Source organism: Protobothrops mucrosquamatus, unplaced genomic scaffold, assembly GCF_001527695.2.
Source record: "Protobothrops mucrosquamatus isolate PMUCROS unplaced genomic scaffold, P.Mucros_1.0 scaffold20, whole genome shotgun sequence".
NCBI classification, from domain to species: domain Eukaryota; kingdom Metazoa; phylum Chordata; class Lepidosauria; order Squamata; family Viperidae; genus Protobothrops; species Protobothrops mucrosquamatus.
This window is the reverse complement of record NW_015386405.1, coordinates 1,794,351-1,813,700: the sequence shown is the minus strand read 5'-3', so window position 1 is coordinate 1,813,700 and position 19,350 is coordinate 1,794,351. Positions and strand designations below refer to the sequence as shown.

At 36.0% G+C, this 19,350-nt stretch overlaps 1 protein-coding gene across 2 annotated transcripts in view; it reads left to right on the top strand.

Annotated features, from left to right (window-relative positions):
* The window catches only part of LOC107282945 (cadherin-12), a 176,007-nt gene that overhangs the window by 58,472 nt on the left and 98,185 nt on the right, over positions 1-19,350 (top strand). For both annotated transcript variants that reach the window (XM_015810783.1, XM_015810782.1), the window contains exon 2: positions 11,870-12,164. In XM_015810783.1, coding sequence (XP_015666269.1) covers positions 11,870-12,164 — 295 coding nt within the window. The remainder of the gene's footprint in view (positions 1-11,869; positions 12,165-19,350) is intronic.

Genomic DNA, 19,350 nt, shown 5'->3' with positions numbered 1-19,350 from the left:
ATTTTAGTGGGGGTTTCTTTTTGGATTAGGTTGGTAATCTTATTTCTTTGGAATCCATTGGATGTTAGTACATTAGTGAGAGTGTGTAGTTCGGTTTTTAGGTGTTGTTCATCAGCTAAGAGTTTTGTTCTGGAGATGAGTGTCTTGGCTACGGAGTTGATTTGTGCTGGGTGGTGGTGTGAGAGTGCGTGCAGATAGCAATTTGTGTGTGTTTTCTTCTGGTAGATGGTGTGTCCTAGGGAGCCATTGGATTTCTTGTAGACTAGGATATCTAGGAAGGGTAGTTGGTTATTGGCTTCTATTTCCATGGTGAACTGTATTTTGGGGTGAAGGCTGTTGAGGTGTATGAGGAAGTTGTCCAGTTTTTCTTTCCCATGTGGCCAGATCGGAGCACACGTCCACCCATTCAGAACACGACCAAGTCCCCGCCCCTTCAGTTCAAACCCCACTGGCAGTTAAAAGAAAGAAACAGCAGACATTTCATATTACTCTGAGAAGCACAAAGCTAAAAGCACGAGCCTGATGATGATGAATGTGATTTCATCGAAACGTCGCTATGACACTTCTAATCTTACACGGGAGAAAACCCGAATGACCAAAGACTCATATATATATATATATATATATATATATATATATATATATATATATATATATATATATGTGTGTGTGTGTGTGTGTGTGTGTGTGTGTGTGTGTGTGTGTTAGCAGTTACAAAGATTGTAAGACCACCAGGAAGTTTTTAAAAACTATAAAAAGTTTTAATAAAATTTAAAATACCAAGCTTTCGCCGGCCACTGCCAGCTAGAAACACCAAAACAGATAACAGAGAGAAAGGCACTGAGACAGTTAGCAAAAGAGTCAAAATAAATAATAGAGTCAAACAGGATGCAAACACCATAAAAACGATTGAAATGCAGACCAACCAGACAAGACTAAGGACTTGCTCCAAGAACCGAGCACAAATGCTAACGAACATTATTTAAATAATTCCTTTAACTGGCTTTTTTTAACCCTGAAGATGTTGGGAGCTCCCAACGAAAGCTCGGTTTTTAATTAAAGTATTTTTACTTAAACCCTCCTGGTGATCGTAAATTAATTAGTTATTTCATATATATACAGTATATGCACCTTTTTTGGATGTAACCTTGTAGGGTAGGTAAGGCGGGTTATATGACATGTGTGAGTTCCGGCACCTTTCCCCCCCCCCCAAAAAAAAGCACTGTATGTATGTATGTATGTGTATATATATATGTCTTTAGTTATTCGGGTTTTCTCCCGCGTAGAATTAAAAGTACCTTGGCGACGTTTCGACGAAGTCACATTCGTCATCTTCAGGCTGGTGTCTTCAGCTTCGTGCTTCTAAGAGTGAAGCACGAAGCTGAAGACACCAGCCTGAAGATGACGAATGTGACTTCGTCGAAACGTCGCCAAGGTACTTTTAATTCTACGCGGGAGAAAACCCGAATAACTAAAGACCTACATACAAACACCCGCGAAAACCTCAGAAAACAAATATATATATATGTATATATGTGTGTGTGTGTGTGTGTGTGTAGAGAGAGAGAGAGAATTATGATTTCATGATACAAGCCCTGTTTTGCCATGCCCGGAAATAAAGATGAAAAAGTCTCATGACATTGTAATATGTTTCCTTATTTGGGCATGGCAAGGTGTTGAAACTTATGAACATCTGTGACAGAGATCCTTGGCAGTTTTAATTATACAAGACACTAATTAATATGATTTCTGCCCAGAACTACTCTTATGTAATCTCTGAGTTGATTTTACTTTAATACAAGATATGTCACACATACAGAGCAAATAGTTTCAGAATAATATTATTCGGTTTTAGCAGATTTTCTAACAAAGATTACATCTCTTTATTGACTTTAATGCAGCACCATGGTAAATAAAATGGCAAGCCACAACCATTTCTAAGTCAGTTCAAAGTGCTTAATAAACATTTATGTGGAATTTTATCACACCAACCCAGTAGTTTACAGTACTGGATTGCTCATATAGTGTGTGACAATTAAATGAGAAATATAAATTTGTATTGGTTATTATGGTGTTTTATTTGCTATCACAAACCGAAACAGAGTGAAAGACCGAATAAAGAATCTACCATTTTCATTTCAAATTACACATTTCTTGATAGAAGATATTGTTCAATGAACAGCACTCAAAGCACATGGAAAATCAATTCTGGGGTTAGTGTCATGCATTTTTCAATCCCTTTATGCTGTTTTCCCAGTGTATTGACTTTCTGAAATAAGTTAACAGCACACACCTTGTCAGTGGGACAAACATTCAAGATTCTAGTAGAAGTATGTAATGATATTCTAATCAAAGCTTAAGGATTTACTTGTTTGTTTGTTTTTTTACTCCCCAGGGACATTCTGCTGGTTTTCCTCACCTCTGTCTCCTACTGTTTCCCAAACTCTCAACTGTGTATAATTGTATAGCACTGTTATTCTTTCAGTACTTGACTCTTATGTAAGCAAAACCAATCTTAAAATCTCAGAGTACCAAAGCTGTTATTTTTATTTTTTTTCCTCCAAATTATCTAAAACATTTGACTTATCTTACTCTGGCCCATTGATTAAGTGTCATTAAGTTGGTATTGAATCTTGCTGACTGTATAGATAGTCCATGATCTCCTGGCTCTTCAGGTCTTCCAATAAAGCACCTATCACTGCTGTAATCAAGTCCATCTACTTTGCAGCTAGTGGTCTTGTTTTCCTTTCTTCCACTTTTGCCAGCATTATAGGCTCCTTGAGAGAGATCCAATCTAAAATTAAGGAGACATTTCCTGAAAATGGGAGAAATTAATCAGTGGAAAGGATTCCCTCCAGAAGCTGTGGGTGCTCCATCACTGGAGGTTTTTAAGAAGAGATTGGACAGCCATTTATCAGGAATGGTATAAGGTCTTCTGCTTGAGTTGGGGATTGGATTAGAAGACCTCCCAGGTCCCTTCCAATTCTGTTATACTGTCTTGGTATAATGTCTTAGTATAATTCCTCCAAATTATGATAATCTGAACGTGGTCACTTATGCTTTCAGTGAGAAATCTGAATGGATTTGTTTCATAATGCATTTGTTTGTCTTCTTGACTATCTATGGTATTCTCAGGACTCTTCTCAAAAGCCAAAACTCAAATCTGTCAATATTTTTTTTAAAAAACCTGCTTCTTCAAATCCAACTTTCTTATTCATGGAGTATAACAGGGAAAAAATTGCCTGCACAATTCTCATGTTTGTATATCCTAACATCTGAATATTTTTTTTCAAGGCCTTCATTGTTATTCTATCAAATACTAGTATGTGGTATATTTCTTGATTGCTGGTTCCTTTATTGTTGAGTTGATCCTAAAAAGCAAAAGCTATCCCTCACTTCTGTATCTTCATTGTCAGTTCTAAGGTTGGCTTGCTCTATATGTTGTCATTAGTTTGGTTTTATTTACATTTAATTTTAGTTCCGTTTTTTCTTTGTCTTACTTTACTTTCGTTAGAGCTTTCATACATTTGCATTTTCAGCTATCAGAGTAAAGTTATCAGCATAGCACAGGTTATTTATGTTTTCTCATTCAATTTTAATGCTTATCTTCTTCTAATATAGCTTCCCTCAATATATTTCTGGATGCAGGTTGAATAAATAAAAAGAGAGCATACAGTCTGTCTTGTATACTGATATTTTTCACTGATAATACTCATTAATCAGTGAAAAATATATTTTTAATTTAAGAGTAATTTAACAGTCCAACCTTCTGCTCAAGCAGGAGACCCTATACTATTTCAGATAAGTGACTGTCCAGACTCTTCTTAAAAACCTCCAGTGATGAAGCATCCACAACCTGAGTAGATGGATAAAACACTAACATAATAAAATATAGATAACCAAAAATGAAGGAAAGAAATAAAATATTATTGCTCTAATATGTAAAATTCTTTAAGAGGCAAACAGGATTCCTAAATTTCTTAGTTTTACTGTCATTGATTCCTTGAGGTGGGTTGAAGGAACTGTGCACAGTATCATAGAGAGGTAGAGATAGTTTTTCCCATCCACAGAATTTCATTTCCCCAAGTTATTTTTGGAAAAAGAATGAGATCTAACTTTGAAGGTGGCAGTGTAATACATGCTTTGCTGCATATTAAAGAGGCAATAGATTTTTGACACATGTAAAAAAATAGTATTTGAATTGGAATAAAATGTTGGAAATAATAAAAATTCAAAAGCAAACCTTTGAGAAAACCATAGGAGAATGTTTTTAAGGGGTTTTTTTGGATTTTTTTAAAATTTTGTTGGTTTGTATTTTAATTTTAATTTTCCTAAATCCAGGTATTTGATTTATTTCACAAACCCATATCTCATGTTTTTAAACTCATGTTGCTGAGTTTTCAAATGGTTTCCAAATAAATAAAATCATAGAAAAATGCCTATGTGTGTGATTGTTAACTTATTTTCTACACATGGGCAAATCTTTTAATAAAATATTTATATCAGGAAAATTCCAAATTGCATACATTTTCTTCTGTAATCTTTTTTAAAATCTTCACAGTGATGTTAGAATGGAGGGAATTTAAAAATTAAGTAACTGAAATTAACATACTCTATACTTTATTATAGATCATTAACATACTGCATATGTCTCTGTATGATTCAAGTGAATATGATATAAATATATTTTAAAATGTATGCTTCTATTTCTTTAATACTTCATTCCCTGTATTTCTTGTATTCAATACTTTTTAAATTTTATTTATTTTTTATTTCTTATTTGAATAGTTATGTTGTCTCACCCCCATTTAACAGCTTATGTGCAAGAATTTTTCTTAAAAAAATGGAACAACTGACATTGCCTGTACCTATATGAAATCAATTAAAAATAAATAGTATAGCAAGTGTGGTATATAATGATGATGATGATGATGATGATGATGATGATGATGATGATGATGGTGGTGGTGGTGGTGGTGGTGGTGGTGGTGGTGGTGGTGGTGGTAGTAGTAGTAGTAGTAGTAGTAGTAGTAGTAGTAGTAGTAGTAAAAAGTTGAAAGAAAACTTGAAGGTTTTCTATGGTAGTCCAACCCCCTGCTCAGGCAGGAAACCCTATACCATTTCAGACAATTGGTTGTCCAGTCTCTTCTTAAAAACCTCCAGAGTAGGAGCATTCACAACTTCTGTAGGCAGGTTGTTTCACTGATTAATTGTTCTAACTGTCAGGAAATTTCTCCTTAGTTCTAGGTTGCTTCTTTCTTTGATTAGTTTCTATCCATTCTTATCCTTCCTTCAGGTGCTTTGAAGAATAATTTGAGTCCCTCTTCTTTGCGGCAACTCCTGAGATATTGGAACACTGCTATCATGTCATCCCTAGTCCTTCCCTTCATTAAACTAGACATACCCAATTCCAGCAACCATTCCTTATATGTTTTAGCTTCCAATCCCCTAATCATCTTTGTTGCTCTTCTTCTGTACTCTTTCTAGAGTCTCAACATCTTTTTTACATCGTGGTGACCAAAACTGGATGCAGTATTCCAAGTGTGGCTTTACCAAAGCATTGTAAAGTGGTATTAACACTTCACATGATCTTGATTCTATCCCTCCATTAATGCAGCCTAGCACTGTGTTGGCCTTTTTGCCAGCTGCAGCACATTGCTGGCTCATATTTAAGTGATTGTCCACTAGGACTCCAAGATCCCTCTCACAGTTACTACTATTGAGCAAGGTACCTCCTAAACTATACCTGTGCATTTGGTTTTTCTTGCCTAAATGTAGAACCTTACTTTTTTCACCATTGAATTTCATTTTGTTAGATAGCGCCCAATGTTCAAGTCTGTCAAGATCCTTCTGTATCTTAAGTCTATCTTCTGGAGTGTTGGCTATTCCTGCTAGCTTGGTGTCGTCTGCAAATTTGAGGAGTTCCCATCTATCCCTTCATCCAAATCATTGATGAAGATGTTGAAGAGTACAGGGTCCAGAAAAGAGCCCTGGGGCACCCCACTACACACTTTGGTCCATGGAGATGCAGCTCCATTGAGGACCACATGCTGAGTACGGCTGGTCAGCCAGCTACGAATCCATCTGGTGGTGATGCTGTCTAACCCACATTTTTCTATCTTATAAAGTAGTAGATTGTAATCTATTTTATCAAGTGCCTTACTGAAGTCCAAGTAAATTATATCCACAGCATTCCTCTGGTCCACTAATTTTGTCTCTTGGTCAAAGAATGCAATAAGATTTGTCTGGCATGATCTATTTTTGACAAACCCATGTTGGCTTTTGGTAATGACTTTGCTTGCCTCTAGGTGTTCACTGATTTGTTGCTTGATTATCTTTTCCAGAATTTTCCCAGGTATTGAGGTCAGGGTGATAGGTCTGTAGTTTCCTGGATCTATTTTCCCCCTTTTTTTTGAAGATGGGAACTACATCATATCTTTTCCAGTCCTCTGGTAGTTTCCCAGTGCTCAAGGATCTTTGAAAGATATGGTTCAGTGGTTGTGAGATCACATCTGCCAGTTCCTTCAAAACCTTGGGATGTAATCCATATGGACCTGGTGATTTGAACTCATCTAGGGTGGACAGGTGCTCACTTACCACTTTCTTGCCTATCTTAATTTGTGTTTCTAATCTGTTTTTTCTGGTACTGTTTTTGACTGTTACTGTTTTTTCCCTTTGTGTAAAGACGGATGCAAAAATGAGTTGAGTAGTTCTGCTTTCTCCCTGTTGCTTGTCACCTTCTTGCCACTTTCTCCCACTAATGGACCAATCATTTCCTTATTTTTTTCTTGTTTTTTACATGTCGAAAGAAGCTCTTTTTTTGTCATTTTTTACTTTTGTCGCAAGCCTTAATTCATTTTGAGCCTTAGCTTTCCTCACTTCATCTTTGCAGGCTCGGACTATTTGCTGATATTCTGCCTTAGTTATGTGCCCCTCTTTCCACATTTTATACTTGTCCTTTTTGTTTTTCAATTTATCCGAGAGCTCTTTATGCAGCCATGCTTGTTTCCTTTGAAAGCTGTTATTTTTCTTCTTCTTTGGTATTGTGCTAGACTGGGCTTTTATAATCTCACTTTTCAAAATTTCCCAAGCTTTTTGAGTTGTTTTCTCCTTGAGGATTCTCATCCATGGAATCCTTCCCAAGCTCTCTCTAAGTTTATTTAAATTAGCTCTCTTAAAGTCCAAGACTCTAGTTTGACTATGTTCCATTGCTTGTGCTTGCATAATGTTGAATTTTAATGTTGCATGATCACTACCTCTCAAGGTTCCTGTGGCTTCAACACCTTCTATCATTTCATCTCTGTTAATGAGAATTAAGTCCAATATGGCTGATCCCCTAGTTCCCTTCTCTACTCTTTGGGAGACAAAGTTGTCTGCTAGGTTTGTCAGGAATCTGTTTGACCTTCCATTTGGTGCAGAGTTTGTCTCCCAGTTGATGCCAAGGTAATGAAAGTCCCCCATTACTATTGGGTTGTGCTTCCTACATACCTTAGTTAGCTGACTAGCAAAAAGTTCATCTATTTCCTGTGTTTGGTTGGGTGGCCTATAGTATACACCTCTGGCAATGTCATTTTTCCCCTTTTATATTGACACAAATGCATTCAAGACAGTTTCCATCATTGTTGTGCTCTATTTCTGTAGAAATGTAGTTGTTTCTTATTTAGAGAGCAACTCTACCTCCTCTTTTATTTGGTCTGTTTCTTTTAAATAATTTAAATCCCTCTAGCTGTGTGTTCCATTTGTGGGTTTCATCCCACCAAGTTTCTGTAATGATCAGAGTCTTTGAGTTCTGAGTTCAAATTTCCTCTCAGTCAAGAAGCTCATGCAGTAATTTGAATTCTTAGGATATGTCAGAATATGTCAGAATATGTTAGGATATGTCACAATCAGAATGGAGGTGACATTTTCATACTTGAGCCCTTCAGTGGAAATGTAAAATTTAATGCTTATTCAGCTGCCAATCTTTAAATCTGGAGGAATCAAGTAATGTAGAATCTGCTACTATTTTGCAGCTGAGTAAAGAGTGCTATGTGTTGTGCATCAGTGTGTGTGTGTGTGAAGATATTTACCCTCCTACCTTCTGTTACTGCTGTCTGCATATTATTCATCACCTGATATGCAGAGGTTTGTTTGTTTTTTTTAGTACCATTTGGCTTTCGTATATTGCAGAAGTTTTTCATACTAGCTAAGTGATCTAGACCAGTTAGGATTATATATTATTATGATTTGATAAAACATGAACATGGTAAGCACAAAGCTACAAAACCAGGATATTGTCATGAAGCACTTTCAGAACCAGGACAGTGATTTAAATCTTCTTGACCTCTGATTTTGCTATCCCTTTGCTTGTCTGGTGGTCCTCCAGAATTTCAGTATAGCTTTTCCAAGCATTGCTAGTTCTTTGAAATGAAATAGCCAGGTTTCCTTACTTGAATATGTGAAATTGCATGCACATATATTCTGCTCGCATATGTGTATGCGCGCATATATGCACGTATACACGTAGTTTCTATTCAGTATTTTTATTTTGGAGGAAGATGCAAAAAGCAATATCATTCTATTTAATTTAATTTAATTTAATACATGCATATGCTAAACATAATGTTAAAATATTATCAGTGGATCATATTTATCTATTTATAAATAATAAGATTCAGAGGGGCAAATAACTCTTTAAATAGTTCAGGACCGTCCAAACCACTGCCTCTTTACTTGACCTTCAAGGTTTTGTCACATCAGTGTTGATAATAGAATTATTGAATCTGTCTTGGTTATTTTCATAGGCCTAGTTCCATACAGATCTTGCTCTAAGAAAAAATGGAAGAAAAAATCAATTTAAACCAAGAGATAATTTAAACTCTATATTTCGTTATACATTCCATGTATAAAACACTTTTAAAGAAAAAGATTTATTTTAACACAACACAATCATATTTTTAAAATACCTTTGGACATTTTCTAATTTAATATAGCTTTAAAAACATTCCTCAAAACTGTAAGTCAGGGGTATTCTTTGAATTAATTAAATTATATCCAGAAAACATTATACCAAAGTAGTTTCTATGAAATGTTATCTTTTCATTAGCCCCCTCCACCCCTATACCAAATACATTTTTATATAACAGGAGGTAGATTTTTTTTTCTAATTGCAATAAAATTGACCCTTTATGAAGTACTTTATTAGTTCCTATAAATGATTGTTCTCTGCTACATAGAGTGAAACCACTGTAGAATTCATCTATAAGTAGTAACAATAATTACCATAAAGATGAAAAATAAGTAAAGCCTGACTCAGTACTATGTATAGAGTTTCAATCATTTATTACTGATCAAATGGTTCAGGCAGTATCTGATAACACCAATTACCGGTTTGAAAGTAAGAGTCAACTGTATTTAACCTTCCCTTCAAGGCAATTTGATCAAGGTTGCTTTTGCAGGAAACCACATTCCATGCAGAAAATTCAAAGCAGTTATATCTTCTTCATTTCATATCCACAAGACGTGACTCTTAGCCAGCATGCTTTATTTTTATGCATTGTTTTTTTTTATTACTGTAAAATATCCATCAAATAATTGGTTGAAAAGACAGTGTATATCTTTACAAAATCAAATATGAAATACTTATGTTGAAGCCTGCTTCTAACTATGCATCATAACAAGGCTTATCTATGGCTTAAGTGCTTCTAAAGGGTTAATGTCTAGCACTACCAGTCAAAAGCCATTCTGAACTTTCTTCATCTTCTCCTGATTAGATTTTCTATGATTTTCTATTATTTTTTCACAATGAGAAGGCTGCTAGGACGATTATATGGAAAGAGATGTTATTGGAGCATTGCTGCAGCTTTTAATATTTAGGGGTCACTTTGGATAGGGCCCTAACATATAAGCAGTACTGTGCCAACACTAAACTGAAGGTCAGTGAAAGAAATAACATTCTCAGGAAATTAATGAGCTCTACCTAGGGTGCCAAACCAAGGGTCCTTAAGACAACAGCTTTAGCTCTTTGCTACTTGGCAGGCAAATATGTCTGCTGTCTGGTGTAAATCAGCACACGCTGAGAAAGTAGATGTTGCTCTGAATGAAACTAGCAGAATTATTACTGGATTTCTTAAACCTACACTTCTAGATAAGATCTACCAGCTAGCTGGCATTGCCCTGCCTTCTCTTTGCAGAGAAGCAGCAGCATACAGAGGGAGGCTCAAATCATCAATATCTAGACAACACCTTCTCTATGGGCCACAACCTTAAATCTCATCAGAGATTTAAATCCAAGAAAAGCTTCTTTAAGTCAACGGAAGTTTTTGAAGAATTTGAAAGCAGAGTGGACCTGTGGAAAGCAACTATATAAAGAATCAATACTTGATGGAACCAATGGAGGAGTTGGCATCTGGGTCTGGAGAAAGCTGGAAAGTATGCAAATCCAGAGACATTCTGAACAAATGTGGCTACCTGGCCTTTGTGATTGTGTGACATGCAGACATCAACACATATGTATATCTGCCCTTTGTCTCCTGATCGGTGTACACTTGAAGGCCTCATCGCAGTGCAATAGAACACAGTAATATATAGCAATTTAGTTTCTGGGCAAGATTTGTTTAACTTGTACATATTTTAAACTTGTATTTTATGAGTAGAATAGAGTAGAGTAGAGTAGAGTAGAGTAGAGTAGAGTAGAGTAGAGCAGAGCAGAGCAGAGCAGAGCAGAGTAGAGTAGAAACTTTATTTGGTCAAGTGTGATTAGACACACAAGGAAGTTGTCTTTGGTGCAGAAGCTCTAATGTTGTATAGTATGTCTTATTTTAATTGTGATGCTCCTGATATGAATAAACAAATAAACATAAGAAAAAAAAGTTTTTAAGTGTAAGAAAATATAGGAGGGTTGCAAATGAAAGATAATTATGTTTTCACTTGTGCACACTAAAATTCTGTGAATGAAATATGGTGATCACACACACACAAAAAAAACCCTGACCTGAAAAAACCCTGAGCTGAAAACAATCTCTGTTACCTAGCATGTAGCACTTTATCTTCATTGCCACTTACATACAAGGGAAAACAGATGAACAGAAATCCTGTGTGATGGATTTGACAGTCTCAATCCATATTTCTACAATCTTTGACAGATACTGAAACCTGGAAATATATTCGGGCATAATCCATGGCTGCTGAAAAGCATTCAAGCTGATATATCAAAAACTGAAAAAAGCGCTGAGACGGCATTTACAGTTTAAATGATAATAAAGGTTGATCAACTGCAAATCTACAGCAGAACATCAGCGTAAAACTCAGAAGCTTCCTGAGATAACAGTGAAGCCACTGCCATTATCAACCAACCATTTTTACATGTAAAAATTACAACCAAAAGCCTTGCATCCGAGCAGGAAAGACAACAAATATTCATAAATTAAAAGTCACTATTTTATCATTACCAGAATACTGAAATTATGAAAGGTAGCCCAGATTTAAAAACCTTCTTTGGTATAAAATTAAGAGCAGTCTGGAGTGTTAAGAATGCTTATAAATCAATGCAGGAAGTATAGCTGTGCTTATGCATATTAGAAATGTGCTCCTGACACCTCATGAATCTCCTATTCAAGGAAATGTATGAGACTGAAATCAAATAATGGAAATGTTACTAATTTGAATGTCCTGTACGTGCACATACAATGTCATTAACTTGAATCTGGATCCATGTATTTCTTCCTCTCCATGAAATACGAAGAAAAGAAATACAGTATATTCTTATTGATGTTTTCAAAATTACTGCATTTTTATCTTTGTGATTTAATAATTTAGTTAAAAATTGCTATTCTTCCATTCAGGAATTGTTCTATTAATTATTTTGCCCTTTTCTTTTTCCGCTGTTAAGCTTCATTCTGACCTGGACAAGGGAGTGGGAAGTGTTAAGTATACATTATCAGGAGATGGAGCTGGTACAGTATTTACCATTGATGAAACTACAGGGGACATTCATGCCATAAAGAGCCTTGATCGTGAAGAGAAGCCTTTCTATACGCTACGTGCTCAAGCAGTAGACATTGATACGAGGAAGCCATTGGAGCCTGAATCAGAGTTCATCATCAAAGTGCAGGACATTAATGATAATGAACCAAAATTCCTTGACGGGCCTTACATTGCCAGTGTCCCTGAAATGTCACCAGTAGGTGAGTAATATTTTAAACAATTCTCATCCTCAAACATGAACTTTGAAAGTTCATTCCATCGCTCTTCATTTTTTTTTTTTCCTTTTTCCTTTTCTTTCTTTTTTTTTAAATACATGATATAAATTAAAATATTGATGCTTGGACAATTGTAGGTGCTATTGAGGTACCTGCCTAATCACTTGCTTCTAGAATAGGGAAGACTACTGCTGATTTTACTTTGCATAGATACTCTGTTTTTCTGACCTGTCATTTCCATATAAATGATTACTGAGTTCATTATGGTGGAGGTAGCTAGCTTTTTATGTATAGTTGCATGCAAAAATGTAGGTACCCAGCTAAATTGTATATTCCCATGAATGAAGAGAAGTTGACTTAACAAGTATGTGTGATTACACAGAGATTCAAAATAAGAAGATAGGGAATGTGGCAGGTGCAGAAGTTGGACAATCTTTCAGCCAGTACTTTGTAATTTCTCCTTTTCTGTAGCCAGCTAATAATCTTTCTGATTTTTTTTAATTTTTTTCCTCAGTTTTCCCTACACAGTTCTAGCTTCAAACTGTTCATATGCCTTCCTGCATTCGCTGCATGTTTGAGATTTCCCTTCAGATCTTTAATAGTATTCTACTCTGAGGATTGTGAAGCCTGTTCCAAAACATTTATTTCTTTTTTTGCCCCATAAATACTTCATGGTTGATTTGTAATTAGGTCTTGGATTGTTGTCTTGCTGAAATATTCAACTCTTAAACTTCAACTTTTTTACTGGCTGTGGAACATTGCTGCCATGCTGACATTTAGTTGAATCCATTTCTCCTTCTGTTTACACAATATTTCTCCTATTGCTGGCTGCCACATTTTTCTTTTAAATCACAGCCACCCTTGTGCAATGTGTTCTCCTCCTAAAATGCTTCATCCCTTTTTCTCTGAATGTGGTTGTGGCAGCACAATTAAATGTTCCTTTATCAGTCCAAAAGAACTTTGTTCCAAAATTTTTCAGGCTTATCAAAATTTTCTTTCTGCATACTTCAAATTGATGGCTTTTCTGATAAAGTTGGATAAACATTTCATTTCTGAAAATTCCCATGCAGACCAAGAAAGCCCTTTGAACAGTGAATTGGGCATTCTGTTTTGCAGATTTGACTGGTTTTCGGGCGGTTGTAGCAGTTTTTTCATGGTTATCTGGTAGCTTCAAAAATCCCATATAACTTCTATTTCTTAGCAATTAGCAAAACTGAAATTGCTAGCTCAAAATGTTTAGAAAACTTTTTTGGGGCATTTGCGTCTTTGTAAGAATGAATTCTATTTATTTTCAAATATTCAGATGGTTGCTAAAAGTCTATTGTTTTGAAGCTAGCCAGAATAACAATTCTAATCCAAGAGATTAGAAAGATAAGAAGTTTTCCCCCCTGCGAAATTGTCTTCATTGAGCTCTTTATACACCCAATGAATCAGTTATCTTATTAATACATTTAAAGAAGAAAAAAGTAATACTGCAGCAACTTGTCTCCTAAACATATTTAGTGCTCTCTTCTAAATTTACAAACAACTGTGCAAATTAGTAAATATCTATCACATTTGGAGAAAAAAAATGTGTTTCACTTTGTACCATACCAGAACATACAGGATTTTACCTAAATTTTGTAAGCAGCTGTATATGTAATATTATTGTAGAAATGGGAGCGCGCACATTTAGCACAAACAAACAAATCATAGTGAACCCAGAAATTGCAAGATAAATAGGGAGGCATTTAGGTAGCTACATTTTAATGGTGTCCTAACTTTGGATAAACTTTAATTTAATGATAGCATTTTAAACGTACACCAACTTTATTTTGATTAACATTTGGCCATCAAAGATGTCATAGAATAATGGCCTGGCCTAAATAAAAATAAAGGGTTAGAGACAAAAAGTGTTAAAAGTTGCCAATATTCACAGTCCACTGCTACTGTCCCAGTTCGTAGTAAACAGCATCAAGGTCGCAAGGCCCATCTAGTATGAGACTTTACCACAAGTCTTCTTTTATTCATAGACACAAATATCTCAGCATGGAATCTATTTTTTTCACTTCCCAAACTTCTGAATTAGTTTTCTTTTTAACCATCAAATGCAGTATCTAATTAGACTTGACAGCAGGTGATCTGTAATCAAATATATTGCCATGTTTTAAAAACTAATGAAAGCTGGGAGGGGAATGACTGCAATTGGAACAAGAGGGAGGGGGTGTGCCATTTTCCTTGGTGTTTGATAACAATTTTACCCTATTGTTCGTTAAAAGTAATTGAGATTTCATCTGCATTGCTTATGTTTGTCAAAGGGTCCTTTGGGTTTATGCTGTTTTTGATGGGCAAATTATTAAGATGAGAACCTAAATCATTAGATTAGGTCTATTGATTATACTTAGATAAAATGATATACCAATTTATTGTGGTTTCCCTTTCTCTTCTGAAGAATATTACTATAACAAATACAGTTACTACTAATAAAAATAGAATTTGGCAAGTACAAGCCAAATTCATTGCATTCCAGTCTTACCTTAACATTTTAAATTAATCACCAATATTTTCTGACCCACCGACACATTTATTTTCCCAGTATAAGATTTTGCTCTTTAGCATTTAGATTGTTTAATGTTTCAAAAAAAATTGCATCCTTTGTCGTATACTAGAAGCAGAAATAAATACTTTTGTCAACTATCTATTACTATATTGACACAGTCAACAAAGAAGAGTGCCTTTATTAGAAATCTCAGACCAGGAGAAGGCAAACTGGTGCTTTCCAGATTTGTTAGAATAGAATGTCCATATAGTATTTCCTTTAATTTAGTAATGCTGACAGAGGCTGATGGGAATTGAAATATAAAGTATCAGCAGGGTACAAGATACAAGGTTAATTCCTTCTGGTCTTTTACATTTACTGCTTGGCACTGTATCATAACCACATTTAAAGTGATTTCATAAAGTTGTGAAGTTCTATCTCAGTCTTAAAAAAAACCTTTAATATTCTGTCAGTACTGCCAAAAATTACTATTATATCAATGGGATTTGTAAGTAAATGCAAGCATTTTGAGGAAATGACACAAACCTAGCACATCTATTTGCATCTTTTCAGTCAATAGTTTCTCAACATTCTTTTCAATCAGTATTTTCATGGAAGATGGTTTATCCTCTGTGGAGGTACAGCAGCTTCTACAGAGAGTTTTAGGGTCCTTTCCTATATTTCTAGAAAGCGTGTAAGAGATTTTTAAGATGATTCGTTATATATTTATGGAAAATGTGTAAACTCAATATCTTGTTTTAGATATTGTACTCAAGGAAATGTGTTCTCTTAATCAATGTAGCCAGTCTTGCTGAGTTCAACCACAATGCTTGTGAGATGATTTTGGGTCAGTGGGTCATATTGCTTTCCCATCTCTTTCTCACACACTCTCTCTCATTTATAATTAATAATTTAATCTATAACTTATCTATGGTGGTCCTGCCAAACAATCCATCAGGAGGCGAGGGTCTAACAACAGTCCAGGGTTCAGTCAGAGACACATTGGACCTATTGACAGATCTGGATCTGATCAGTCTTTGGGTGAAAGCATTACCTGAGATGCCATAAGTGATGTTTTAAGTTCTAAGGGAAGAAAAATCTACTAAAAATGTTATAATTATCTCAGGATGGAGGTGTTGTTAAATTTGAATTTTATGAACTTTCCTTAATCTTGCCTGAACCACATGCAATTTGAATGAAAATATTTCTCACCAATGAGAGCGAATATACGTGTCCCAGGATAATGTTGCAGGATCCAATCTGGGTCAGTCCCTGGGACCAGAGGTTTAGTCTTCTGAACTTTCAGATTCATGCTGGAGTCCAACTTCAGGGATGGGCTGAGGATGGGCTCCAGCATAAGCCAAAAGCTCAGAAGACTCAACTTCTGGATTTGCTGAATGATCCAGATTAGATCCTGAAAGCATTTCTGTTTTAGGTACCATGTTCATTTAGGTATCATTTCCTTTTGCTTCCCGAACGTTTCCACATGCTTCTTATTTGTAGTATATACAGATTATTTTCTCCCTTGATGTTATTGAAATGTTATAAGATCTAATAGACTATATAGCTTGGAGAGAGACAATATATAACAGTTCAGCACAAAGTGTTCTGCAGAGTGAACGCATTAAAACTAAATCAGCTCAACTATAGCTACTCTTCTCTCAGATGATCCATCACAAGCTTAGAGTGCATCGTAAAATGTTTTTCACAAATGATGACATTAAGAACCCGCATATAGGGCCATCTCTTTTTCCATCTATATATGCATAAGGATTTTTAACTCCTACTCTCAGGTAGATTTAATCACATGCAAATATGGTCAACATTGCAGTTCTTTCAGACAAAAGTTCCAAGCTCAATTACTTTGAGATACCTTCCATAGAAGACCGATAAACCATCAGTTGATTCTGCATCACTGAACTAAACTACCTTTCTAAACAAAAAGGGTAGTTCTCAGCTTATAGCCACAACTGAGCCCAAAATTTCCACTGCTGAGACAGTTGTTAAGTGAGTTGTGCCTCATTTTACAATCTTTTTTTTTGGGGGGGGCATAGTTGGTTTAGCAATGGTTTGGATGCTCCTGAACTATTTAAAGAGACATTTGCCCCTCTGAATCTTATTATTTATAAATAGCTAAAAATGATCCACTGAGCAAATTTTAAGGTTATGTTTAGCATTTGTATGTATTAAGTTATATTACATAGGGATGCTGCAATGGTCCTAAGTGTGAATAACTGTCATTTTTTTCAGTGCGGTTTCAACAGTCACTAAAAGAATAAGTTGTATGTCAAAGTCTACCTGTACTCATAACAAAATAAGTCTTAACGGCATTAATTTTAATGCAATTTAAGCAACCCATGTTGAGAATTACTAACATCTAAGTATCTACTCAGATTTTAAAGTCCTTGGCTCTTCTTAGCCACCCAAATACTTGTAAACATTAACTATATTTTATAAAAAGTGTTTTTTCTGCTTACTGGCTGAGTGGTTATAAGCATCGTTTTCCCCTTCCAGCTGCTGAGCTATTTTTCTCCTCTTTCACAAGGATCTATTTATATTTCTCACATCAAAAAGTAGGCAAAGGATGCTGCCTTCATCCAGGCGGTCTTGTTTTATGACTAGCAATAATAACCCAGTCATTCAACTGTCATAAAGACATTGGAGGTAATGAGACCAAGCTGAGATTTAAATAGATTATAATGGATATTTGGCACATTTCCTGGCTGTTTTGTTTTAAAATGCTTTGTTTTCCTGTATTCCTTCCCTGTGAATAGAGAATATTACTCCTATAGTAAATGAGAAGAATGCAGTGTCCTGGCTGTGCAACAGGGCTGGCTGATTTTTAAGACCAAATGGAGATGGATTGCAGGAATCCATCTAGAAATCATGAGCCTTGGAGGGAAAAAAAAGAAAGAGTGAGTGGGAGAAACAGCTATTAGAAGAAAATCAAGGATGCTGAGCAAACAGGAATTAGTTGATTAATGATTTTAATTCCAGATATAGAAATATTGGTGAAGGAGATAATACAAAATCTGCTAAAGGGTCCCTAATTTGCTCATTATGGAATTGATGAATGAACAGAAATAAAGAGAAGTCACTAACTTGGAAAAGGACAAATATGTCTAAGGTGAAGATCAGATTTTTCTAGATTGTCCAACAACAACAACAACAACAAGTTGTTCAAGTCCTGACCAAGGACCTATGAGCTGTTAAGATACGTCTAATTATTATTATTATTATTATTATTATTATTATTATTATTATTATTATTATTATTATTATCATCATCATCATCATCATCATCATCATCATCATCACCATCACCATCACCATCACCATCACCATCACCATCACCATCACCATCACCATCATCATCATCATCATTGCAGTCAACCATGTTCAGACTGGCATTTTTGTCTACCTATTGAGTCCTTATCAAGGACCTTGCACAGGTAGGTCTGGATGATTGATGGTGTTAGAGATATTGTCGCAGGATGGAAGCAGTTCTGAGTAAAGCAGCCTTTTGCAATTGACTGATGGTGACTTTGGCAATGCCAGTGGTGTTCAAGTAGTGCTCCACTTGTTTTGGGATTGCACCCAAGGCTCCTATTACTATTGGTACTACTCTTGCTTGCCTTTGCCACAGTTGTTCCATTTCTATTTGTAGGTCTTTGTATTTTGTTATCTTCTCCGGTTCTTTCTCTTCTATATTGCTGTCTCCAGGCACTGCCACATCCACTATCTAGACTTTTTTGTCTTTCTTATCGACAGTTGTTAAATCTGGGGTGTTATGTGGCAGGTGCCTGTCTGTTTGAATTCTAAAGTCCCAGAGCAATTTAACTTCTTCATTTTCTATGACTTTCTCTATTTTATGGTCCCACAAGTACTTGCTTGCAGGCAAATGATATTTCTTGCAGATCTTTCAATGTACCACTGTTGCTACTTTGTCATGCCACTGTTTTGTAGTCAGTCTGTGTGAACTTCTTGCAGCAGCTTACCAGGTGGTCCACTGTTTCTTCGGCTTCTTTGCATAGGCAGCACTTATTGTCTGTTGCTGTCTTCTCAATTCTGGCTTTTTATGCATGTGTCCCTAAAACTTGGTCTTGTGCAGCCAGAATTAGTCCCCAGTCTCCTTCTTCCACTTTCCTGCTCTTACCATTGCCAGGTCTTGTTATTATCTGCTTTCCCAGCTAATGTACTGGCTGTGTATTGCTTTGCTTTCCATGCCTCCATTCTGTTCTTCATTTGGTCTTTCTTATAGGCCAGTTTGGTCTCTCCAGTAGTCACTCAGCCTTCCTAGTATATTAACTTCAGTGCATCTTCTTCATTGTCCTTCAGATATTCTTCCAAAGGCTGTTTTTCTTCTTCAACCATCTGATGTACTTTCAGCAATCCATGCCTACTTATTTGCTTTGATAGGTAGTGTTTGTCATTGTTGCTGTGAGAATGAAGGGCGCCTCCTGCCACAGATTACCCCCCACCGACCTGTACGCTCTCACAGAGTGGGTCTCCTCAGGGTACCGTCGGCCAGGCAGTGCCGGCTGGTGACCCCAAGGGGGAGGGCCTTCTCTGTGGGAGCTCCCACCCTCTGGAACGAACTGCCCCCAGAGATCAGGGTGATCCCTGATCTCCCTTCCTTCCGCCGCGCCCTCA